Source organism: Hemibagrus wyckioides, linkage group LG19, assembly GCF_019097595.1.
Source record: "Hemibagrus wyckioides isolate EC202008001 linkage group LG19, SWU_Hwy_1.0, whole genome shotgun sequence".
NCBI lineage: Eukaryota > Metazoa > Chordata > Actinopteri > Siluriformes > Bagridae > Hemibagrus > Hemibagrus wyckioides.
In genome coordinates this window covers 8,717,465-8,744,284 of record NC_080728.1, presented here as the reverse complement: position 1 = coordinate 8,744,284, position 26,820 = coordinate 8,717,465, and the positions used below count along the sequence as shown (strand labels likewise).

The 26,820-nt window shown below is 39.4% G+C and overlaps 2 protein-coding genes across 4 annotated transcripts; one reads left to right on the top strand and one right to left on the bottom strand.

Annotated features, from left to right (window-relative positions):
* Positions 1-72: 72 nt before the first annotated feature.
* LOC131370203 (ATP-binding cassette sub-family D member 2) lies at positions 73-16,313 on the bottom strand. The gene is made up of 10 exons (XM_058417396.1): positions 15,360-16,313; positions 14,549-14,729; positions 14,013-14,134; positions 8,308-8,476; positions 6,817-6,911; positions 6,213-6,358; positions 5,246-5,391; positions 4,568-4,652; positions 4,358-4,483; positions 73-2,841 (listed from the first exon to the last, which is right to left on the bottom strand). Exons 1-10 carry the CDS (start codon positions 16,311-16,313, stop codon positions 2,625-2,627), a joined length of 2,241 nt encoding a protein of 746 aa, XP_058273379.1. The 3' UTR covers positions 73-2,624.
* Positions 16,314-16,510: 197 nt separating this feature from the next.
* Positions 16,511-26,802, top strand: LOC131370202 (uncharacterized). 3 transcript variants are annotated; one of them, XM_058417394.1, is made up of 11 exons: positions 16,511-16,635; positions 18,470-18,509; positions 18,679-18,838; positions 18,952-19,084; positions 19,600-19,663; positions 19,818-20,009; positions 20,466-20,569; positions 20,760-20,872; positions 25,162-25,274; positions 25,643-26,297; positions 26,478-26,800. In XM_058417394.1, exons 2-11 carry the CDS (start codon positions 18,480-18,482, stop codon positions 26,705-26,707), a joined length of 1,794 nt encoding a protein of 597 aa, XP_058273377.1. In that variant the 5' UTR covers positions 16,511-16,635; positions 18,470-18,479; the 3' UTR covers positions 26,708-26,800. The 3 variants fall into 3 exon arrangements, with proteins under 3 accessions (XP_058273377.1, XP_058273376.1, XP_058273378.1); XM_058417393.1 differs by having other exon boundaries at positions 16,616-17,710; positions 26,478-26,802; XM_058417395.1 differs by lacking the exon at positions 16,511-16,635 and adding an exon at positions 17,625-17,705.
* The last annotated feature ends 18 nt before the right edge of the window (positions 26,803-26,820 follow it).

Genomic DNA, 26,820 nt, shown 5'->3' with positions numbered 1-26,820 from the left:
GTTCTGTTTTCTTCTGCTCTTATAGTCCCTCTGCACTACACATCTTACTATTTTTTTCCTGCTCAGGTCGCATTTTTATCTTATGAAGCACTTAATAAGTACATTCATTATGGGCCACAATGGGAGAAACTCCCAAACCTAAATAATATTATAAGTGCATTACTGGTTGACAAATAATTACACTAAAGCCACAGCTACTTTTAATATGAAGTACAGGCTTTTAATAACACTGAAATAAGACAACCTGTACACACATTAATGCTGAATTACTTATTTACTTAGGTACTCAACATTTCAGTTCTTAGATACTTAACAGGCAATTTTCAAATCTTACATATTCCTCTATGTTAGACAAAATTTGGATGTATTATGACATGCAAAATGACAGCTTGTCCATTCCAAGTTATATTCCCTAAGAGGATATATTTGAATTTGTGCAGGAATAATAAAAAAAAATCAAAAAGATTCGAAAATCGAAAAAGATTTTGCAAAAACATGCTGACTGTATCCAGGCACCAATCATTATAGTAAATTGTGAATTCATAACATCAAAAAACATCTCTGATACTCCTGTGTTGGCAAAATATAAGTCAGTCAAAATATATGAGATCACATAAGATTCAAACATATAAAACCCTGTCTATTTACAGTTCCAGAATTACACATTTGAAATCAATGTTATGTAAATATTATATTTCTACTAGAGAATGACACAGGCCTTAACACAGATACTGAAAGGAGAAATAAAGATGATATCTAATGTGAATGCAACTGGCATCCGGCATGTTTCAAATGCCGGAAACAATTAGTCAACAAAGAAATGAGCTCCTAGACTTTCTAAACTTGTGAGTTTCCAATGCAAAGCATAAAACATTTGTACAGAATATTATCAAGCCTATCAAAGTCAAACCACATAATGACAAGCTGGAGAGCAATGTATTAAAATGCATTTGCTCATAAGTCACTGACAAGAAATCATCAAATCAGCACAGACAAAATTCACAGTATATCAGTCCATCAAGAGACAGACATGTTTGACTGAGTCATGATAACATTAAAAAAAAAAAAAGTGACCTTAATATTATAAGGCTCTGTCTGGGCAAAAAATGAATGGGAGACAGAAGCTTAAAATGTCTGTACTAAGGTCACAAAACATCCATTATCAGCCTGCAGTCTATTACTTATCAGACTGTACAGAATACAAGACACTTTTTTGTGTCTTCAAGCAGGTACTGCAACATTGTAAACCAGTGTATATGTCAAATCATAATTAGGCTTGTTGTCAGTAAAACATAAAAGTAAAAGAACCATCTGGTCCTCTGGGTTATTGCCAAAATGCTTCTGGATTTAACCAAACTGTAAGTCACACCATTAACCTGTGTGAATTGTATTTGTTCTAGGGTGTCATCGCCAGAGCTAGCCATGAAACAGCTCTTCATCTCTGCCATGCTGGAGTCCAGATTCCAAAAAAACAGCACAATGAAAAGATCATAACGGCCTAGTAGATAATTTATGTATTGTGTATTATCTATATCTATTTGATGATTGTTCAGCATAGTGGAGCAGCAGGTAGTGTTGCTGCCTCACAGGTCCAGGGTTGCCCATTTGATCCTGAGCTAGGGTGATTTTGTATGTGTCTAGGTGAGCTAGGGTGATTTTGTATGTATTCAAAAAACATGCTTGTAGGTGGATAATAAATTTCCTTTTAGGTGTGAATATGTGTGTGTGTGTGTGTGTGCATGGTGCCCTGCAATGGACTAGCGTCCTACGGTATGTTTCCGCTGCATCCACACGAGATCCATCACAGCTCTGACTAGGATAAAGTGGTTACTGAAGATGAATGTATGAATATTAGATGAAACAAGGTCTCTTTTGTCATACCAGAACCCAGAAAAGCTCAAAGTCCAAATGCTGAAACTAAAACCGATGCTTACTAATCAAACAAGTCACTGACAAAAGCAGATCATAAATTATAGCACCAATTAGTCACTAAAATAACTGTTACTAAAGAAATATCAACTTCATATTTTAGGGTGAGAAATGATCTGTTAAGGGTTAAGTCACAGTTAAGTCACTAAAAAGAACAAAACGATAAGCCGCATCATAGCAGGTACAGATATTTCCTGAAAGAAGCAGATAGCTGTCATTATGACATGTACAACAATAAAAAAAACATAAAAGTCACATATATGTTACAATCAACCCCATTGTCTGAAGCAGCAAATTATACTGCTAAAATATATCTACAAACAGCTTAACTAAAATGATCTCTGAACTCTGAGATCAAACATAGCTAAGACATGAGAGATTTTCCATACGGGAAAAGAAGACAGTAAATTGGCATTTGTTTTTAAACTTTAAAAATCACTGATTAACGCTGCAGAAACTGCAGGTAGTTTAAGGATGGTGTAAGGATACGTGCACACTGGAATTTTTCTCCCATTCATTGTCAATTTGGAGTAGTGAATAAATATGCAAAGGATAGTGAGTGGCAAGAACCTAACTCACACAGTAATGGATAAAGTTGCATTTCAGTCTCAAAGCGCTGACCAGTCTGGATTTGGTGGGAGTTGCTGATGTCTGGCGTGCAGTGTGCATGTGCTGTAACTCTAGCTCCCTGTCTCTCATTCCCCATCACTGGCCTCATTTGTCTTCAGCACAGAGTCCTCACCCAGGATCTTACACAGTTCATTCAGTCTCTGTTGCATTTTGGGAATGCCGGCGAGCTGAGCCTCCAGACGCTGCTTCTCCTCAGTGAGAGAGAGCCGAGTTGCTGTATCCAACTGCTCGAACCGCCAACCTCCCTCACCGTCAAACTGCAGCAGGTGTGTGTGGTACTTCCTGTACAACGTGTCAAGGATGAAATGTAACAGTGTGAGCCAGCATGGGTCAAGAGTTAGTAATTAAATCAGCCAGACATCTATGCATGAATGGCTTAAATAATAATAGATCACAGAAGCACTGCAACAACTTATTGACAAATTTCAGGTAATAAAAATAACTTCAAATTGTTTGTCTATTTTATGAAGCTCTCTGCGAGACATTCAACCTCACTTCATGCCACAAGCTGCAAGTCTAAGTGAATCAATTAGCTTATTTGTGTAAAATAATAATGTTAAAACATGTGGTGATGATAAGTGTTATCAAGTCACCAAGTCACCATCCTGCTTTTGGTTTAGACTTCAAGGTTCTGGGAGTTGATTCCAAAAAGAGTCCATGATTTGTAGGCATTTAAGAGTCATGTGAATTTCAAGTCCATTCCACACTCTGAATATGATTAACTTCAAGTAAACATGGCAGGTAAAATTTAGCATCTCAGAGTTTCAGTTAGTGAGATATCAAGTGGATACTGGCCTTTACTTTTAATGTGATGATTGGAAAATACACGTAAGATCCTCTTCCAGTGACTGAGACCATCAGTCACACTGACATATTGTTAAAACGTGCAAAACAATATACACAAAAATGTACAGTATATAGAATACACTACCTTATGTTAGATTGGATGTCTGATGTTAAAACAGTAATTGGCATAAGCACATACAACAATCAGCCCCTATCTAATTAAACCAACTGCTTCATATTGTGTCAGTCCTCCTTATGCTGTACTGTATAAACGTTTCTTACAATGCAGCATACTGTGTGTGTTCAGACACCGTTCTATCATAGCCAGCAATAGTTTATTCAGCATTTTGTGTGACAGTACCTGTGGAATTGGACCAGATGCAAGCAGCAGTGAGCTTTGGATGCCCATGATCCTGTCACTGGTTCACTGGTTGTCCTTCCTTGGACCACTTTTGGTAGGTACTAACAACTGCATACCGCACAAGACCCACAAGACTTGCTGTTTTGAAGATGAGCCAGTTGTCTAGCCATTACATTCTGGATCTTGTCAAAGTCACTCAGATTCTTACACTTGCCTATTTTTCCTGCTTTCAACACATTAACTTGCTGCCTAATATATCACACTACTTGTGCCATTGTAACAATATAATCAATGTATTTCACTTCACCTGTCAATGGATTTTATGTTATGGATGATTGATAAATTCTTATGTTGTGACTGATAAATGTTAGTAATAGTGTGTAATGCTACAAACTAATCATAGAAGCAAAAAAAATAAAAATAACGAATTGTTAATTGTGGCCCTATAACAGAATGTGAGTGAGTGTCGCTTATGGTTTCACATTTTCTCACAATAGGAACACTTTAAAGGCAGAATCAGGCCTTTTAGCAACACCTGAATGATTAAACTGATTTTTTTAGTAATGCCTTTACACTATTCTGTGTTGTAGATATTCATTAAAAAATCTGCAAGGGAAGAATCTTTACAAATGTGACATGCCTATAACTTACCATAGAGAGGGCCTATGGGTAATAGAAAGCAAGGAGATCCCAGCATCCTTTGCAGCCTGGAATATTTTACCCTCCACGTCAATACTAACAGCACTTGTGCACTCATCCAGCAGGGCATATTTGGGCCTAAAGACAGAGTTTTAGATGTTAAGACAAATTTAAGGCATACAGTGATGATCTTGCCCCTGTAATGTACAACATTTATCTTACTTGTGGTAGAACATCCGAGCCATGCCCATCCGCTGCTTCTCTCCTCCTGAGAGCACATCTTTCCAGTCCACCTCTGCTTCCCAACCTCCAAATAGAAACAGAAGCCACATAATCTTATTTACATACAATGTCTTTATATAGCACGTTTTTCCGAAATACATGTTCTTGTAGTTTTGCGAAGATATTCTGAGACTATGGATGTATATTAGCTGGTAAACGTATATAGTATTTGGTGGCTGATGTTTGCTTTATTAGAGCAATAAAGTACATTTTGTTAATGTTAATTATCTACAAAGCCTTGTTTACTCATCTTCACCAAGTGTACCAATAATTCTGCAGCTGACTGTATAATTCCAGCTCAAATAATCCGGAAGAAAACAGCAGAAATAGGAAATTCAGAAATTCTCCTCATTTAAGTTATGATTAAAAATGATCACCAAAAGTCAACTGCTATTTTTGAATTACCTCTATATAGAAAGCATTCGCTCTCTCTCTCTCTCTCTCTCTCTCTCTCACACACACAGACACACACAGACACAGACATATCCACATCTTATTTATCGACCCTGAACAACCTTATTAAGCTTGGGTGTCATCACAAAAAGCCTTTTGTGGATCAGAAGGGCTTTTCAAATGGAGCTGAGTAAAAGTTATTCAGGAGTGGCGCGATGAGCATACCTCCTTCTCGGGTGACGATGTGTTTGAGGTTGACGATATCCAGAATGTCTTCCAGGTCTTTGTCTCTATAGCCCTTGTCATGCATGTCCTCTACAGAGTCGGGGTATGTCACCTGATCACGCAGTGTCCCATTAGACATGTAAGGCCTGAAAGAGGATTCACACTGTAAGACAGTCTGACAGCTGCTACAAAGAGTTACAAGTCTGTGCCTTAATGAGCTGAGGGCCGTCTGAATTAGCAAATGTGGTACTGTCAGCGCTGACAAATTAAAAAATAAAACTGAACAATTAAAACAATCCTCATTTTTATTTTGTGCATGACAATATAATTACTAACTAAATAAAATATTTATTTATTCATAATATATTTATTTATAATGTAGAAAGCCCCCTTCTTAAAGAAACATGGTGTTGATAAATTATTAATTTAAAATAATTATAATTTAAATTATAATTTGACTTATAATAAAATGTAGTAATAGTACTACTACTACTAATAATATTAATAAGATGAAGAATATGAAGAAGGAGTAGAATATTAGAACATTAGAATAATAAATTAAAAATAATAATAAAGCATTTTCCTTTACTTCCTGTTTCATACTGAATATTCACTGTACTCCAGAGTGAAATGTGTGAGCCTGATAAATATTTCACTAGTGAGAGCTCAAGTTTCCTGTTCTCAGCAGCATCTTCCAGCTTCAGTTACTGTCTTGCTCTTGTTACACTGCATGGACTACGCCACTGCTGTGGTGGAGTATCTGTCACAGTGTGTGTGTGTGTGTGTGTGTTTGTGTGTTGTAGTCAATAGGTGTGAATGGCTGTGTGAATGGACATGTGTGTTTTGTGTTTGCACAAGTACATGGACAACGTGTCTGAATGACAATGACAATGAGTACTGTATTTCTCCAGGTATGAGTAGTGCATTGCATGCATGTGTGTGTGTGTGTGTGTGTGTATGAGCTCACCTCTGTGGGATATAGAACATGTGTTGTGGAGCAGGTTTGTACAACATGCCACTGTACACAGGCCAGAGGCCACTAAGGATGCGGAAGAGAGAGCTTTTCCCACAGCCATTAGGTCCTGTGATAAGCAGGTGCATGCCTTCCTCTACCTATACGGCATACAACACACAAACACACACATATTATTCTAATTTTATTTTCATAATTATCTTGTCTTTTAACCTTTCACCTCTGGAATATACTAAACACATCCTTTGTTTTTAACAAACCGCTTTATTCAGCTGCTTCCTGTTCGGGGTCACCACAGCGTATCCACATATTTGATTTTACACAGGTTTTATGCCTGATTATCCGGGCTTCCCAATTTAACTCCTCAGTGGCAGGGTTATCTCCCGGACCACCAAGGCAGACTCTAACGAACTGATTGAAGTAAATGTTTTTATTTGTTATTAATTTTTCTACCAGGTTGCTTTCATTGGTGCAGTCCTACATCTATCTTCTTTAGTGGTTACTATCTCAAGTATGTGACACACTATTGACTTTAAAGTTAAACATCATCTATAAAATCATGTGCTGTACAAAACAAGGGATGTGCCCTTTTTCTTACCTTAAAGTTCAGGCTGGACACAACCACATCCCCATTTGGAGTGATGATGGGAACACTCTCACACACTATACCCTTATCCACATCGATCACTTTTCCTAAAATGGAAAAAGCAAAATCATAAGGTTTAATTTTTTTTTCAACTAAGCAACAGTAAAATATAATATTTTTGAGAATCCTTTGTTGTTAGGACAACATGCTAAAATAGCTGCAATAAAAAAAAAGACAACGTGCCAAGCTATGAAGTGAATTGCACCACATCAACCGATCCAGTTGCTGTCCCTGGATACTCATCTAAACTGCATTTGAGCTAATGTTCTTTACTTTAACTGTTAACTTTTTGTCACAGCTGAATGCTTTTACAGACACAATCCCCTAAATGCCTAAAAAGTAGACATAAATCAAGAAGCACTGCATGAAACAGGATTTAATTAACGTTAATTAACTGAATGTACATCATGTGTGACGACAGAGTACACACCACCACCCACACAACCAAAACATGCTCTTCACACGACTGCTGCACGGGTGTTGAAATGACAGCGCCACTTCCGCACCCCTCGGGCTGTAGAGAGCAAAGGAGCACATGGCTGCAAGGCGGTCCACATACAACTGGCAGCCAGTAAGTGCGGCGGCAATTGCTCACCCTCCAGCGGAAGCAGGGAGAGTATAAAAGTTCACAGCACACACATACAGGTGAGCAAGTTTCTCTGGAGACAACCACTGACACATGTTTCCGTCTCTGTTCCAGAGTACTCGGCAGACAGTGAAGCCCCCTGGGCCCTGCTCATAAGCCACCTCCACAAAGAAACCTCTGAAGACAGCACACCTCACCTCCATTTCACTCCCTCTCACCTCTGTCTTCCCAAAGCAATTTAATATTTACAGAGCACATTTTCACTACCTTTGTCTTCAGCCTGCCACTGTCTAAGTAGCTACAGATGGCAAGCGATGGTTTTTAATAAACTATACACGGATCTGCAGTTAGTTAAAATGTCTAATGATTCAGAAACCATGAGAACGCTCCAAATATTTGTGACATGTTCAGCGTAGCAAAATGGAAAATGCAGGCATTAAAATCATTCAGTCTGCAGATTAGAAATTCATCTAATTAGAGCTAATTCACTAATTGCCTCTGAGCAATCAGTTTTTGTTTGGTTCGGTTATTGCTCTGTTGTTTCAGCCTGCTAATATGACACATGCTGCAAGTCCATCAAGCAGAAACAGGCTCTCTGTTTGTGTTTGCTGTTCAACTAAACCTTTCATGACATACTGTATATCTAAACAACATGATCCAATTAGCTCAAATATTTCTATCTATGATGCTACACCTGCTACTCGATTCTGAATCATGTTGCCTTCTGCACTAGAAAATGCAGAATATTATAAAGTCAAGCTTTATAATATTTAGGATAGGTCTTTTTTCCCCTTTTTTTAGTCTACCATGCTTCTGGCTCTATTTTCATTATTCATTCCTTTGGGTTAATGATGTACCTTTGATCTCTAGTGGACCATCAATGTGAAGCTCAGGCTTCCCACCACCATTTTCTCCAGCTGTTGTTGTCGCAGAGACCAGTGGACGCTTATACACACCCCTCTGCACCTCCTCAAACACCAGGAACATGTTGTGAACTCGGGCTGTGTATCCAGCCAGCTCAGTGACCTGCAGACCAAAGGAATTAAGGAAGAGGAAGAGTATACAGTAGTCAGTTGGGATAGATCAATCCGACGCTGTACTTATCCCTGCCTTAGTTCAGTTTCCAAGAACTGCAATTTATTAATTCCTGAGCCGATATACAAATACTAAATGCAAAAAGGGGATTTCTACCGATCATTATTTAATATTACAAAGGGAACAAAAAAATATACCTTAGCTTAATTAGCTTTTTTTAATTAGCTCTTTTATTAACTATTAGGTTTGGTTTGATTACACACTGCACATTATTAAACAAGTAAAAGATCAATCAATTAATGTAAAAAAATAAAATAAATAAACAGTCTCAAAAATCACCACAGACATAACACTCGACTGGTGGTAAATAAATACTAAATAAAAAATAAATTATACAAATATAAAAATGAAACTTGACAATGAAAAAAAATGAAAAATGAAACTGACTTAAATAAGCTGAATAGATTTTTCACTATTGCTCAGTCTGTGCTCAGTTTAGCAGCTTGCGTCTACAGGGAACATTTTCTGCAACCCAAAATACACAGCACATTTAGTTCACTACCTGCAATTGGGTCAATTTAGGGTCAAATCATTTTTCCACTGCAACTGAACTATGCTGTTGTTTACTTGGAACTGGACCACTGCGTCTCTTAGTTGTTTTCTAACCATTTATTTTGGCCTATACTCAATAACTGCCAAGGGAAAAATGCACCAGGGTTTGCTTAAATGCTGAATAAATGCTGCATATGTTAAAGGCCATAAAATAAATGAGTCAGTGCAGATCATTCTGATTTCCTCTGAATATTTAGCAAGAATTATGCTTAGAGAAGCATAGATATATTGGCTTCTTCAGTCTCATGCAGAAGGAGTGCTTTGCCTTCTTCAGGGACAACAACAAGTGTCAACAAACATGGATGCTGCTGCCATAGAGATGAGCACTACCCATGAGATTAGGGAAATGTTTTCATTGAAAATGGTTAGGTCAGGAAGCCTCTCTATAAAATTCTTTACGACAGCAGAATATTTGAGCTTGAACATTTGTGATTTAGGACTGAGTGCTGCTAATCAACCGATAATACAGTAGATTTCCCAGCAGTATGTATCCCAGCGGTATTCTACAGCCAAAATATCAGGCTAAAGCCAACTATTAGTGAGATATCCAGATACTAAAGGAATACAGGAACAGAAGGAAGTGTGATCTAGTAAAATGTCACATCCTTAAATGCTAATGATGTGAGAAAGAATGAGAGGTTCAATGCTATGATCAGTATTGCTGCCATCATAGCATGTTTCCTTGGGAACGAAATTGCGTTCTAAAAGTAGAATGTGTTAGTAAAGGTAAACAGATGTGCACATTCAGAACAGGTTGAGAACAGTACTGAATTATTCTTGTATCTTGTTCTTTCAGCTGCTCCTTGTGTCGGGGTCGGCACAGTAGATCACCCGCTCCGCATAATTGATTTAGCACAGGTTTTACGCTGGATGCAACCCTCCTAATTTATCCAGGCTTGGGACTGGCATTGAAAGTTAACCCCTAAGTGGCTGGGTTGGTACCCTGCCCGGCAATCAAACCCAGGCCATGGCAGGATCCTGAGAGCACAGGATCCTGCCACTGGACCACCAGTTGACCTACTCTGAATTATTTGTATATATTCCATTAGCATGTTAGGTTACATACAGATGTAGTCTCACTTTCTAACTGGACTGTAATCGTGCTTGTTACATACACTATATTGCCAAAAGTATTCGCTCACCTGTCTTGACTCGCATATGAACTTAAGTGACATTTGGCCAGTTCCAAACTGTTCCCACAAAGTTGGGAGCATGGAATTGTCCAAAATGTCTTGGTATGCTGAAGCATTCAGAGTTCCTTTCACTGGAACTAAGGGGCCAAGCCCAGCTCCTGAAAAACAACCCCACACCATAATCCCCCCTCCACCAAACTTTACACTTGGCACAATGAAGTCAGACAAGTACCGTTCTCCTGGCAACCGCCAAACCCAGACTCGTCCATCAGATTGCCAGATGGAGAAGCACGATTCGTCACTCCAGAGAACGTGTCTCCACTGCTCTAGAGTCCAGTGGCGGCGTGCTTTACACCACTGCATCCGACGCTTTGCATTGCACTTGGTGATGTACGGCTTGGATGCAGCGGCTCGGCCATGGAAACCCATTCCATGAAGCTCTCTGCGCACTGTTCTTGAGCTAAATCTGAAGGCTACATGAAGTTTGGAGGTCTGTAGTGATTGACTCTGCAGAAAATTGGCGACCTCTTCGCACTATGCACCTCAGCATCCGCTGACCCCGCTCCGTCAGTTTACGTGGCCTACCACTTCGTGGCTGAGTTGCTGTCGTTCCCAAACACTTCCACGTTCTTATAATACAGCTGACAGTTGACTGTGGAATATTTAGGAGCGAGGAAATTTCACGACTGGATTTGTTGCACAGGTGGCATCCTATCACAGTTCCACGCTGGAATTCACTGAGCTCCTGAGAGCGACCCATTCTTTCACAAATGTTTGTAAAAACAGTCTGCATGCCTAGGTGCTTGATTTTATACACCTGTGGCCATGAAAGTGATTGGAACACCTGATTCTGATTATTTGGATGGATGAGCGAATACTTTTGGCAATATATCTTGGTATCCTCCCATTGCAACACAGCTTCTGTTGTATTCCATTCTGTTTTCAGTTTACTTTCTGTTTTGGTATTGCCAAACTGTACACTGGTTCTTTGTTTCCCCTTCATGTTGATCTTCATCATGAAATATTACTAAGCATTTTGTGCCTTCAGTATAAACTTTTGGTTTCCACTGTTGTCTAGTATTTTCCCTGTATAAACTGTAAGACTCTGTAGGGTATGTCACTGTTTTGCTAGAATGATTAACTGGCATCTCTCACTGCTCCAAAAGCTGCTTTTTTGCCCACAAGCACCATGAAACGTCCTTGTGCTAGCCAAATAAATCCTAGTATTACTACAGAGGTCCAAGGTGTGTTTTTGCCGGGATTGTCTCTGGATCCACCATAACCCTGAACAAGACAGAACAGTTACTGAAGATGAATGAGAGAGGGTAAAGTGTATCTTATTATCTCTGATGGCTTACCAGAAAATGGAAACCCAGGTAATGAGTCAGTCAAAGAATGTGCTGCCTTTATCAAGCAAATCCCTGAAACTGTGACTGTATTGGGTAGTGGAGTCAGAATTACTGTAGGACGTATGAAACCAGCTATTGTGTCCCACACAATTAGTCAGTTTGGCTAACAACATGATAATGACTGGATGCAGTGCCCCTACTGACCCAGTGACCCATGAGCCATCTCTGTGAACACTACACATGCCTACGCCAGGGATGTCATGCCACCGGTCTATGGTGGGTGGCTTTACACCCAGTTTTGAGGCACGCTTACATTGCAGTCTATGTGGGTATTGTTTTCATCTCAAGCTGGGTTTTACATCAAGGTATGGTGGTTGCCCCAGACCAACTGGTATACAAATTCCCAGACTTACTGGTGCTTAAGTTTCCTGACCTGCCAGCAGGTTTCACTGACTCATATGTTCTTGAGTTTCTTACCCCATAAACATTCTTTACAAATAAGTTTGAAGCCTTTTCTCAGATTGATGAAGACACCATCCTTCAACAGCTTCTGGTACAAGAAGATACTGCCCCTATGGCTGAACAGATTCCTCTCAGAACCTCAAAAGTGGGATCAGTCATGTTTTCCTGTTATTCACAACATTTTGCTGATAATTTTATACCTTTACTTCCAAACCTTTTTTATGTATTTTCTCTAGGGAGGGCCACAAAGCAGATATATTGTGCCAAGTCACTATAGCACTGCCATCTGGATTCTGTTTTATTGAAAGTAGATCATTTTAACATTTCAACATTCCAGCAAAAGCTAAGCGATGTGAAGTGCTTTTTTAATCACCCAACCAATCAGGTTGCGGCTCTGGGGCAAAAACAACCAAAATGCAGAATTAGGGGTATGTGCATTTAATAATTTGAAATAAAAATTACATGAAATTATTATCTGCAGCTGAATTATGTTTCAAAAAGAGATCTACTGCAAAATATGTAGACTAGCCAAAGAGAAGAGTTCAAATTTGTGCAAAAATTGTGTTCGCTTATACAGTCGTGTCCTTAACTACAGCCCAAGCTACAGTGAAGTGCAACAGGGCAGGGCATCTTCCATTTACTCTTTTTATATACAGTATCTGTCTATATCTCAAAGGATACAGCAGACCTCAGATGGCTCTAAAAGTCTCAGAGCTCTTTAACATCTCTCTCTCTCTCTCTCTCTCTCTCTCTCTCACTCTGATGCCTCTTATTAGTACACAGTAAGCTATACCCTCGCTGAACCCAATTTACTTTCTAAAACTGGTACAGGGAGGCACCCATGAGTGAAATTCAGTACAATTTATTTTCATTTGTATAGTTTTACCAATTTAACAACTTTTAAGTACACAATGTCATAAAGCAGTTTTAGGTGGATCAGGATGTAGATTTAATTTCCCAGAGACAACATTAGGAAGAAGCTTTCAGAGAACAGACTCAAAAGGGAATCCACCTTCTGGATGCCACCCAATAACAGGGTGTGTTTGGAACAGAGCATTTTGTTAAGTATGAGCATTTTGTGAATTATATTATTTTCCTTTGCATGATTTTATATGCCCTTCAGTCCAGAAAAGGAGGAGTGGGCTCTTTTCCTGCCAGTCCCTGTGAGGAAGATATGGCTTCTGAACCTGCCAGTCCCTGAGAGGAAGCATGGCCTTTGACCTGTCAGTCAAAGTAAATCGATATGGCCTCTGTGGGCACCTGTAAGGAAGGTGTGTACACTATACCTATCAGTCTCATGAAAGGCATCTATGTCCCAAAGAATGAGATAACTGTAACTGTTGTGCCAGTCCCAGTGAAATTGTGCCTGCAGTTGTCATGGACTCTGTGCCTCTCAGTCCCACTAAAACAGCCACTGCTTCTAATTTGTTCTAACACTTTTTCCCGTTACATCTGACTGAGATTTTCACTATACTCAATTGTGCTGGACTGCATCAAAACATTTTGTACTGAAACACAGCTATAAATGTTTGAGTATGTATCAAAATAATTTTCATTCAAAAATTGTTGCTGTATATTATATTATTTGATTATATTTAGGGATGCATTGCTACTAATATTGGTATTTGTCTGATACAGTGCTCACTTCGTACTTATACAAAAGTCAGACGCAGTAACAATAAAATATTTATATTCTTGAGCTGTACAAAAACACTTTTCAGAATGTGAAACAAAACATGCTCTATAGGAACCCTACTTGCTAGCTAATGCACTATATTTAGTCAAAAAGCTCCATAAACATGCATGTGCACACAGTTTTCTTGCCCACTATTTAAACCAAAGAAACATAAATATAACTAAAATAATTGTTCTGTGGTTTCCATGATTAAATAATACTAAGTAGGTTACTAATTTCAGTATCAACATCGGTGTCTGTGAGGAAAAAAAAACAGGAATGCGTTCTCATCTTACCTCTTTGTAGGAGGACATGATCCTCTCAATAGCGTCTGCCCCTGAAGCTAGAAGATTGCGTGCAGTCGTGAAGGCTTCTGTCCTCTCACTCACTAACACTTGCGTTTGGCCATCTGCAAGTTCTATAAGGAATGATGCCATGTCAAGTTTCAAACATTAACCAACTTTTACAATAGCACACACTTTGACATTACAATACTGCTGTTATTCTGAAATCGTTATAATTCAGGAGTAGTCATATGTTCGTGTTTCAACTGCACCAGAGGACACTCGTTTGATTATGTCTGGGAAGAGAATGGGAAGGAAATACATAAAAGCCAGGATTCTATGTGTCTGTTTACAGGCACAGCAACAATGCATTTCATCATACTGCATAACCCTTCTGTGTACTTCATGAATGGATTCCTTTCATTAATCATGCCAGTAAAGGCACTTCCTAAGCCACAGGCTTTACAGTAAAATGTCTCATGGTATATGTCCTTAGAAAGCCTGAACACTACTAAAACAACAACAATAAGTGAAATTAAGATGCTTACCATTGTCAGCAAAACCGGTGGCTGTGATGATAGGCACTGCCACCATAACAAGTCCACATCCACTCCAAACGTACTTCATGAGGAACTGTTCAATCATGATGTACCACAGACGCTTGGACAAGATCAGATTCATCTGCTCAGCAAGAGCCTTGTAGCACTTCTGCAGTTGCAGCATCTCTACCTGCACCATGGGAAAAAATGGTCGGCACGTGCCAAAATGAGCAGAAATTTACAGCATTACTGAAGCAGAGTTGAATAGCTAAATTAACATTTAAAATTGTTCTAGTAGTGATAAAACTACTATTATGGGGTTACTTTTAAAGCTACAACATAAAAAAATAAAAAACTAGCATGACTAACTCACAGTTCCAGCTTTCCTGGCTTAATTCTGAGCTCAGGTTACTGTCTGTATATGTCTGCATGGGTTTTCCTCTGGGTTCTCCAATTTTCCCCTTCCAAATACATCTCACTAGGTGGACAGGTTATGCTAAATTATAGAAAGTGTGAATGTTTGTATAGGTCAAGCCATGTGGTCGACTGGTGTCCCATTCAGGGTGTCATGCAGATCTACTGCTGTCTTGACCAGGAAAAAGCAGGTACTGAAGATGAATAAATGTATAAGATCTAATAAGATTCTCAAAGTAGGTCAAATAGACTGATTTTGGAGAAATCTTGAGGCATAAATTTCTTGGTAAGGCCACTCACTTTATCTTTGCAATGTTTTGGATAAGAGAGAGATCCAAACTTCATGCACAGTGCATTCTAAACACTACAACTGCTCATAAATGTAACACTATAGCCAAGCACGCACCTTATGCCCTCCGTAGAAGGCAATCTCCTCTGCTTGAGCGATAATCCTCGAGTGGGCGTGGCGCAGGTGCCCCTTCCTGCGCGCCTCCTCAGCAACCAGCTGGCCGAACTTCGGGGAACACCAGCGCAGCACTTTAGCAGTGATGAACACCACGAGGCCGGCTAGCAGCGTGGGCCCCGTGGCCCCGGCGCCACGCGACCTCGCGGTCTGGATGAGCGTGTATGAAGTCAGGATCACATCTAGCACTGGCTTGGTGAGGTTGGAGTAGAGGCGCGCGACAGACTGCGCAAACATCGCAACGTCCTCCGTGAGCGAGTGGTCGGGATTGGCCAGCCTCGCGTCCATGTTCGCCACACGGTAGTACGTCTGGCCGGCGAAGTAGGTCGCGTAGGCGCGCTCCACGAGGCGCGTGCGCAGGGCCAGCGCGAGCTTACCCTCCAGGTAGCGGATCGCGCTGTTTACGAATGTGGCAGGCACGGCCACGAGCAGCCACTTCATCAGCTTGAAAATGAAGCTGCGCGGCCGCTTCTCCACGATGCTCTTGACAATCTTGCCATCCAAGCCGGCCACGTAGATTGACAGGAACGTCCGCGAGACCAGAGCCGCCGAGTGCAAGCAAAGCAAGGCCAATTCTCGGGTCGCGAGCTTCGGAAAAATGACTCTGAGAAGATCGAGGATCTGTCTAAAGAAGCGCGCGTCCACGCCAGGCGATCTGTGATTGTCATCTGGACCGGAAACGCTTTCTAATATGGATATATGCGTCGGCACTAGTCCATTCTGCGCTCGGTTTCCGTTAGCGGTGCTTTTGGGCTCTGTGCGTTTACCGATCCGTTTGTAGATGATAGGGTACAGGGTTTTTAAGCCGTATGCAGCAGCCGCGAGAAACACGGCTCGTCTGGCGGCTGCGCTCTTATTCCATTTCACCTCAGACGCTGCATGCAATATACTGGACATTTTTACCCCTGTATTCACCACCGGAGCTCTCTAATCCACTTCCATCGGGTTACGCAAATCCTCATTCACCCTGCTCCGTGCGCCGGTTTGCTGCAGCACCGTTATTTGTTCTTTTCCGTCACTCCGGTTACGATGCGGCGTTTCTAGTTCGCCACGCCCTCGAAGAACACGATTGGTCACATCAGTGACATGACTGGTACCAGTTGTGATCTTAGATCTTAGTGATGGGAATTCCGTCTGAATCAAATGATCAGTGAGTCAGCTCAGAGTCGACTCTTTCGACTCCCGATGCCAGAGTCTCATCACCCTGAGAGCTCCATAGGTAGAGATTCACAGAATTAACAGATGTAACGACCGCCATCTCCGGTGTAGCATTTTTAATAGATTCACAATACAAAATAATAAAAAAAAATATATATTTTTATTAAAGGTAGTTAAATAAAGCGAATAACGAAATTATTGACTACTACTACTAAAAGTCCAATTTTCTGAATGAAAGAAATTTGTGACATATGACTGAGAATCAATGACTATACATGAATCAATGACTATATATATATAAATAAACAAAGTCGTTACTAAAATATACACTGCCTTAGAAATGGCAAAATACTGCATATAATCCACACTATATAATACACACACACACATATACTATATTGCCAAAAGTATTCGCTCACCTGCCTTGACTCACATATGAACTTAAGTGATATCCCATTCCTAATCCATAGGGTTCAATATGACGTCGGTCCACCCTTTGCAGCTATAACAGCTTCAACTCTTCTGGGAAGGCTGTCCACAAGGTTTAGGAGTGTGTTTATGGGAATTTTTGACCATTCTTCCAGAAGCGCATTTGTGAGGTCACACACTGATGTTGGACGAGAAGGCCTGGCTCTCAGTCTCCGCTCTAATTCATCCCAAAGGTGTTCTATCGGGTTGAGGTCAGGACTCTGTGCAGGCCAGTCAAGTTCATCCACACCAGACTCTGTCATCCATGTCTTTATGGACCTTGCTTTGTGCACTGGTGCACAGTCATGTTGGAAGAGGAAGGGGCCAGCTCCAAACTGTTCCCACAAAGTTGGGAGCATGGAATTGTCCAAAATGTCTTGGTATGCTGAAGCATTCAGAGTTCCTTTCACTGGAACTAAGGGGCCAAGCCCAGCTCCTGAAAAACAAACCCACACCATAATCCCCCCTCCACCAAACTTTACACTTGGCACAATGCAGTCAGACAAGTACCGTTCTCCTGGCAACCGCCAAACCCAGACTCGTCCATCAGATTGCCAGATGGAGAAGCGCGATTCGTCACTCCAGAGAACGCGTCTCCACTGCTCTAGAGTCCAGTGGTGGCGTGCTTTACACCACTGCATCCGACGCTTTGCATTGCACTTGGTGATGTATGGCTTTGTTTAGTTATACAGTTTATTTATACATATTTAAACAGTGTGGATTATATTATATATATATATATATATATATATATATATATATATATATATATGTAATGTATATTAAAGAAAATGTTATCACGCCCCAATGATATTAAACTCGGTATATAATCGGCATTTATTAGCTTTTAACATTGCAGAGATTAACAATTTAATTTAATTTTTAATTTTTAATTCAATTTAATAACAATGACATTGGGAAAGTAATAAACACATATTTACTGTGTTAGAAATGATTATTTAATAGTTGAAACGTCACTTCCGTTCTACAACCGATTTGAGCTCGTGCAGTTTGCTTGCGGTTAGAACTGCTAATTTGTTAGCATTAACGCAGCGCTAAGCTCTGCTAGTTTACATTAATATATAACTAGAATTTGTAAATAAGCTCCTGTCAAGACATTACTTTATTTGACAACAGATATTAAAATACGAGTACACTGAAAATGGTCTGTTTTAATTGATATGCTTAAAGAGAAGTTATAAAACATTGAAGAGATTAGCTAGCTGTCGAGTTTCTGAGCATGAATTGGGTAGGAGGCTGGCGGTACGTCGACGACTCGATATGAAAATAAATAACAATATCGTCATTCACATTTGGTTAAAAAGTTAATTCTGTGTAGAAGGCTTTTCGTCTCTACTTACTAAATGATGTGTGACTGACATCAGTTTTTATAAACATAAATGTATATGTATTATCGTTTAATGCAGAAGCCGTGTAATGAAAAAAAGTGACACGATAAAACAAAAGGTAAGAGTGTACATTTCCATTTATACAGCTTTAGAAGTGTTTGCTTTCAGTTTTATGCAAAAAACTAAATTGTATAATATGTAAGAGTGTAATATGTAAGTCTACAGACTACATAAATGTTGTATGAAGTGTTTTATTTAACCCATCTCTGGCTTATTTTGTTTTCAAGGAGTTTTTTGAAAAGAAAAGGATGCAGAAGAGACACAATCTCTTGGCACCAGGACCAGTACCAACACCAGCAGAAACACCTAAGAAAGGCAATGTTGGCAACACGGATTTACTTACAATGTTTATTGTAAACCAAATCGCATTAACAAAAGAACATGCCGGTAAATCAACAGTGTATATTACTAAGAACAATTTAAGATTAGGAAAAATATTTTTGTACATTTATTGTTCTACTGACTGGTCAAAATAAGAAGTGTTATCATTTTTATTTTAGGTAAACCTAAAATAACACATTTACCTAAGTCCAAAGGAATTCATAAATCTATGGGTGGGGAGCCTTTAGAGCTGCCTATGAGTCCTTGTTCTCCATCACGCTTGAGCCTGGCAGAGAGCAAATTCCAATACAGGTACCGATTCTTTTATCCACGGCCAACAGTCAAATAAGCCACAAACTAAACTGAAACTATTGTTTCAGAGACAACTGACCATCACACCCATATATGGTTGTTCCTCAGACTGCCCCAATCTTAGAAGCACACAATAGTAAAGAATGTCTTTGTAACCTATAGATTTACTATTTCCCTTCACTGGAAGAGGCCTAATCCTGTTCCAGCATGACTATCCCACTGTGTACAAAATGAGCTCTGTGGTTTGGAGTGAAAGAACGATAGTGGCCTGCACAGAACCCTAACTTTAAACCCACTGAACACTTTTGAGATGAACTCTTTAGCAGCTCTTCAAAATCTGGTGAAAGCCTTTGCAGAAGAGATGTAATATTCAATATTCCTGGAATGGAATATTAAAAAAAGCACATATGGGAGTGATGGTCAGGTGTCTACAAACATTTATAAAAATGTTTTAATGATGCTAAGCTTTTACAGGCTTTACATAATGCTATATTTATTACTTTATTTATTTTTAGTGACCAAACACTGGGTTTGAAGGAGGGAAGACATAGCCTCCTAGATGAATTCAAGTTCAAGACGGTAAGAGCCAATATGAAACAAGTTCTGGAAGGGCACTAATGCAATAATCATTACTGTTTCAGTGTTTTCATGCTTACTTTCCACACATTTTAAAAATCTTATAAAATATTTTGTATAATTATAATCAGATATATAATGTCTTATTTGGCCTAAGCTGTCACCGGTGCTGGAAACCAACCTATCTGACACCAGCACTCCAGTGTGTCAGCATGGGGTTCAGGGCAGTGTAAATAATATGTCTTCAGCCTCACCATTCTCATCAGAGGCCTTCAACCTCCTGTCCAGACCCACTGTACACATCTCCCCTCTGCCACCAACAGAACTGTACAGCACAAAATCTGCTCAGGTAAATCCTACACATCAGGCTGTCAGGTAAATGTAGATGCACAGAAGCTCAACTATCAGACTTACTCTAGCCCGCTCACTCATTCACTTACATTTAGCTGACAGTAGATTCTCCACAAGGGGGAGCAATTACTCAAGTAAACTTTGTATGTGTCATTATTAAAGGGCTAGAAAACTGGTATAAAACCTTACAAGCAGGATCAGATTTACTTCAATTTTCAACCAAATGCCTAGAGCACGGACAGATTTTCATATTTTAGATACATTGTTTAGAATCCACCTATATGCATGTTTTTCGGGGATGACGTGAAACTGCACAGGCAGTAACCAATATTCAGTTCACACCTGCGTATTTCAGCCTGGACTTGAAGCTGAGCACAGATGAAATCGCATCAGGATGCAGATATCTTATACTGATGTTCTCCAGATTTTAACATCACTCATGATTGTTTTTCAGCCAGTGGGGATGTGTGAGTATAATCCTTGGACAGTGCCTTGTCAGACAGAGCCCTCCCAGAACATCTTTGTGGATGGAGTTCAGTTTGGGAGTACCTTACACAGGTGAGATGAACATAAGTTTCCCAGAATAAAACTAACCCTAACCCCAGGTGTTAGGAAAGAAATGACTTCTGATTAATTTTTAGTCCATTCAACTGGATTTTCAGGTAATTATTAATATTAAAATAATTGTAAGCATTTTTTTATATATGTATTTTTTTCTATTATTGTTTCCAACAATTGTTTTAAATAGAAGTCAGTGCAGTGGGCCTTCCATACACTCTGTTACGAATCCATTTAATGATTTAGAGATGAATGACCAAGAAGAAAAGACACACTTTTTTGGACTTAACAATGGAAGTGAAGGTACATAAACTCTTTGTGGCTTTGCCATGCCTATGTACATTTAAACAATAAAGGTTAATCATTATTTTTAAAAAGATAATGGATACTGATATGATTTAACTAAAGGCTGTCTTAACGTAGCAATAATGTGTACCTGATTAGTAATTTGTTTTATAATATATATGTCTCACTTCAACAGTAATTAATTAATTATTAATTAAGATGCTCTTGACAACTTAGAGTTTAAAGATCACGAAACAACCAGCATTTTCCAGCAAATAGCATCATATCTTTTCTCATACACTACATTAGACCAGTGTTTCTTAATCCCAGCCCTGGAGTAACATGCAATTCAGCAGCTTAAAAATGATAAAGACTTAACTGTGTTAGGTGACTTTGTGGACAAACACCAGAACATGTAGGGAAGTGGTACCCCAGGACCAGGATTGATGTCACCATAAAAGTTTATAAGCCTTGTGGAGTTTACAAAAATATTACTAGAAAATTGTAAGTGCACATTATAGGTTTTAGCACTGAAAAATGATTGTAAATACCCCAATAATTTTATGTACTGTTAAAGGTGCAAGAAAGTATTTTTTCACTCATCACATTATACTGTGTGTCACTAATCTACACAAAATTATATTGAAGTGGGGGCAAATCAATATAACTTATAGAAATGTAAATGTTGAGATTGTATAAATATTTAACTCCTTGTATTTGCCATCAGAAATCATGCTAGTTGTTAAATGAAGTTTAGTTGTTTGCGATTATTTGCAAATGTCACATGATCTCAGTATACACTACTCACAAAAAGTTAAGGATATTTGGCACTCGGGTGAAATTTCAGGATGCACCTAAAATGCACTATAACCTTTACAGGTGAACTTAATTTGACCTTCTCTACACTTTTGAATGCACATGTCCAACTGTTCAGTGTTTCAGTACTTTTTGCATAACTTGCTGTTCTCTAACAAGGTGCTTAACGGCAAAATTCACTACTCGTGTTTGATCCATGAATCGACCAATAAATTTTCTGGTTCAATTAGAATTGGTATTTAAACAGTCCTCTTCATCATGCTGTTCACATTTTGACATCATGAGACCAAGACCACACCTAACAATTGATCAACAGTACCTCGCCATTGCGAGGCTTCAAACAGGATGTTCTCAGAGGGAAGTGGCCACTGAGCTTAGAGTGTCACAGAGTGTCATCAGCAGAGATACAGAGAGACTGGAAGAGTCACAGAAAGGCATAGAAGTGGACATCCTTTGGCCACATCCCACGTTGTTGACCGCTTCATTGTGAACAGTGCTCTGCTGAAGCGGATGATTACTGCCACTCAACTCCAGGCACATTTAAGGGAGGTGAGAGGCACCCAAGTGTCACGTCAGACCATTCGAAACCGTTTACATCAGTGTGGTCTGCCTGCTAGACGACCTGCAAGGGTACCTGACCACACCACCGGGCACAGGCGTCGGGCCAGGGAGCATTTACGCTGGATGAGGGACCAGTGGGCCTCAGTGCTGTTCTCTGATGAAAGTCGATTCACGTTGAGCAGAAATGATGGCCGCCAACGATGTTGGAGACGTCAAGGAGAGCGCTATGCATCAGCCACTGTTGTCACCAGACGGTGGTGGTGTTACAGTCTGGGCAGGTGTGTCTACTCAATACAGAACTGCCCTACATCTTGTGAATGGTACAGTGACAAGCCAATACTACCTGAATAACATCATTAATCCAGTCATTGTTCCCCTGCATGAACATCACAAGCCTAATTTCATCTTCATGGACAACAATGCTCCAGCTCATCAAGGTCACATCATTAGGGAACGGCTGCTGGAGGCTGGGGTACCTCAAATGGAGTGGCCTGCACTTTCTCCAAACCTGAATCCCATAGAAAACCTATGGGATCAACTGAGTCACCGTGTAGAGGCTCGTAACCCTGCACCCCAGAACCTCAATGATCTGAGGGCCGCCCTTTAAGAAGAGTGGAATGCCATGCCTCAGCAGACAATAAGTCAACCCGTGAACAGCATGAGACGTCGTTGTCAAGCTGTAATTGATGGTCAAGGGCACATGACAAATTATTGAGACATTGATATTTTTTGTTGTGGTATACCCACCACTGTTGTTGGCTTTTTTTCAATAAATTTTTTGATATGAGGAAATCACCATTGCATGCTTCTACTTAAATGCCTTACTTTCATGATATTTCATGATATAATATTACTGTAGCGTGAACTTTTTACATTTTCCATAAATTTCACCCAAAAGGCAAATATCCTTAACTTTTTGTGAGTAATATATATAAACCTGGCACTGGAGTTTAAATGCCTTAGAGTTGCAGAACATATCTAAACAAATATACTGTAGTATCCTGAAGATCAAATTGCTATCAAATCCCACACTGCTCATTATCCTAAAAGCACCATCTCTACAGGGAACCATGTGGGTGATGGTATCTTGGCAATAATTAGCATTGGCCTCTTAATTACTTGTCTGACTAATTCCTTCCTTACATAGTCATTGACATTCTGCCTCCTATCTCCTGAGTCATATTTAATGTTGTTCCATGGGAGGTTCAAAGTTTGGGATGTGTTTGTATTAACAGACTATGATTAATATTTTTCTAGAACTTTGTGCAGAAATTGGTTTCTTAGCTCCTAGGTCTTTGTGATGCTTTTTTCGACATGTTAGACTTAGACGCAGACTTTCAGGAACAGGGGTTTTTATATTGAGATCAATATAGTTGGACTCAATACGTAACTAATTATGTGACTACATAATAAAAACCTTTCACAGATTTCAGCACTAATTGTCCAATCACAACATTTACATTTGTATAATATATTATATATTATATACTATATGTGACTAGTACAGTATAGGCTATTTTGTGTAGAATCATGTAGAATCCTGATTAAATTTCATTTGCAGGTTGTAACACCACAAAATTCGGAAAAGTTAATGGGGGGCATGTATACTTACACAACACACTGTATGCTAAAGGTATATGCAGTGGCTATAGTGATGCACTAGAGGCCAGCACTGTGGATGGCATTTTACTCAGGTTCAGAATGTTATTAAAGCTTTCTGAAAGATGCAAGGTCCCTTTTGCTATGCTCTCCTGAGAGCCTATAATGCTTCCCTAAGAGCTATGGTCCCCTAAGAGCCGATAATACGGGTCTACTGTGTGTCTAGATGACTTGGGGGGACAGCAGGGTTCTGCTCACAATTAAGTCATCCAGTTTTGTAGCCAATCACGTGATTTTGCATTGTTCAATAAAGATGACTAAAGTTTTATTAATGCTGTTTTTAACTTCCATTCTTCTGCATATGGTAGATATTTCTGGTAATAAAACAACAAAGCTCTGTCTTCAAAAGGAGACACTACATCTCCCTACAAGATCTCAGTTTGTAGCCTGCTTTGGCAAAATTGTATTACATTAAATAATCAAATATATTACATTAAAGGATCAAATATGCTTTTTGCTATATTTGTAATGATTTGTGTTATTTGGTCTTGAAAGTGATTTTATTGAATCATACAACAAAGACTTCACTAGTGATTTTCTATCTTAGGCAATTCAGTGCTGTTCATTTGGATTCATTCATTTAAATTGCCTTATTCATATTTATTTCATTCTCTTGGAGGCCAGTTTAGTATTTAAGCTTGAACTTAAACTTACTAATAACATGTTGAAACGAAACAACACAGCCTTTATTTGTCACATATACATAACAGCACAGTGAAATTCTTTCTTCGCATATCCCATCCTTGGAGGTTGGGGTCAGAGTGCAGGGTCAGCCATGATACGGCACCCCTGGAGCAGAGAGGGTTAAGGGCCTTGCTCAAGGGCCCAACAGTGGCAACTTGGCGGCTTGAACCCCTGATCTTCCGGTCAACGACCCAGAGCCTTAACCACTTGAGCCACCACTGCCCCTATATTTGACTTTCAAATATATGTCCAGTAATCATGGCACATCTCCTTACTCACAAACTCGGACTATACTTATTTTGAAATGTCAAAATGTACACTCAAAAACAAAGAATCATTGATCACAGAGCCACTTAACAAGCATATTTGCAGGTTGCTATGTGCTTCCAGCAATGTACTGTACTGTATTTTTTGTTAAAAGGTGGTTCCTTTGAAGGCTGATGTTTGATGTTTTCTCTTTACCCTCTTGTTTCAAAGCACATGTCTAGATATGTTGACAGTAGACCCTGTGAGTTTTATACTTTTATCTTAGGCTTATTGTACCTGACTGACTTTTAATAGGCTATAAGGTATGTTTCTTGCCACAGGCAGGGTACACAGAATTGTCTCAGAGCATGCCTGTGAATTACCAGTAACCTCTGCTCGCAGAGACGCCTTTGTCACCTCAGATGATGCAACAAACTCTACTCCAAACATTTTAGTAGGTTGTTTCATGATCCAAATATATTTTTCTGCTCAGCAAATATCACAGTGATGTTAGTGTATAATTTAAGCATTTGATGACATTCTTTGTTTCTGAACTATATACTGAGTTGCCCGTTTATTAGGTATACCTTGATTAAAGAAAAAATGTTAATGTCACAAAATGGACATGTTGATGGATATAAAATCTCACTAAACCGAAAAGCAATAATTTTAGATAATCTTGCAAGTTTATATAGATATAATAACTGAACTTGTTACTTATATATTTATATACCTTTAAGAGTTTAGTTAGATGTAATCAAAATAATTGTTTGCATTCCTTTACCCAGAATTCTTTATTTGTTTGTATTTACACTGTCGCAGGAAGAGGGAAAAATTCAGGATGGTGATACCTACGTGTATGTGTGCCACCCTAAGGACATTCTCACAACAAGCCAAAGTTATCCATCGGGGATAAGTGCTCCAACAAGAGTTATGTCTTTCAACCAGAAGGTGATGTTCAGCCATGAAAATAGGGAAAGGGAGAATAAAGCCTATGGGACTCCAAAAACCTCCAGATGGATCAATCACGAACCGGACTGCAAGGATGATCAGTTTGTTCCTTCTTGTCGGCTCACTAATACACAAAGTGGTAAAATAGCATCTCCCAGGACACGCGACAAGACAACACAGACTGCAGGTTTTTCCAGTTTGACATCTCAAGATGCCTCAGTGCAGTGTTGCCTTTTGAAAACAACTAAGATGAGTATTTTCACTAAGCCCACAACTATTCACCACAGTAGAACACACAAAGCTCTTGCCACTAGGAGGCACACTCATCACAGAAGTGAAAATCCTGATCCTAATATGTTTGCTCTGACAGAAATCTCAAAGGAGTGGAATGGCTCCTGGATAATGACAAAAAGGGAGCCCACAAAGCCAAAAACAATAAAAAGGCATGAATGTTTGAGCAACTCAGAGAGCCAGACATGCGTGAAAAAACAGCCATTACTGCACTTCTCTCACAAAAAAGCCCCAGGTATTAATAACAAACTGATGCCAATATCACATAAAATACAGACATTTCAAACTATTATTATGCCTATTGTTAACCGGATCTCAGTGAGGCATGGTAATCTCATGACAATCTCAGTAATTGGAGCAAAGCTGCAGTATATGAATTTTTTTAGCTTATAACAGGCATACATTGCTTTTGTAGAGCTAAAGGAGCAGCCATCAAAGAACATGGTGTTCCAAGGAGAAAGGTGTGAAGGTCATGAGGAGGAGAGTGTGAATCAAAACCCCACTGTGAACTCCAGCTGCACAGAGGAACACAACAATGCCTTCACTGCTGAAACAGGTGGAAACAGGGTATCTGAGGGGAATGGAAATCTTAAAGAAATTGCTGACATTCTGCTCATGATGAAGCAGAAAGATAAGCGTCCATAAAACATGTGAGAAAGATGACTCAGACCTTTTTTGTATGTTGAAAGTTAGCGTCTGTTAATAAAATGAAACTTTATAGTTGTATGTTTTACACTGGCTTTCTTTCAGACAGTTGA

What these genes read in the sequence shown, in the direction of transcription:
- LOC131370203 (XM_058417396.1), bottom strand. Translation starts at nt 16,313, where the DNA reads ATGTCCAGTATATTGCATGCAGCGTCTGAGGTGAAATGGAATAAGAGC. An exon ending in TGGTCCACTAGAGATCAAAG is followed by an intron (nt 6,912 to 8,307) that starts GTACATCATTAA and finishes TTTCCATTTTAG; the next exon opens with GAAAAGTGATCGATGTGGAT. An exon ending in CATCGTCACCCGAGAAGGAG is followed by an intron (nt 4,653 to 5,245) that starts GTATGCTCATCG and finishes TTCTATTTGGAG; the next exon opens with GTTGGGAAGCAGAGGTGGAC.
- LOC131370202 (XM_058417393.1), top strand. Translation starts at nt 17,010, where the DNA reads ATGAACTTAAGTGATATCCCATTCCTAATCCATAGGGTTCAATATGAC. An exon ending in ACAGCACAAAATCTGCTCAG is followed by an intron (nt 20,010 to 20,465) that starts GTAAATCCTACA and finishes ATTGTTTTTCAG; the next exon opens with CCAGTGGGGATGTGTGAGTA. An exon ending in TTTGGGAGTACCTTACACAG is followed by an intron (nt 20,570 to 20,759) that starts GTGAGATGAACA and finishes TGTTTTAAATAG; the next exon opens with AAGTCAGTGCAGTGGGCCTT.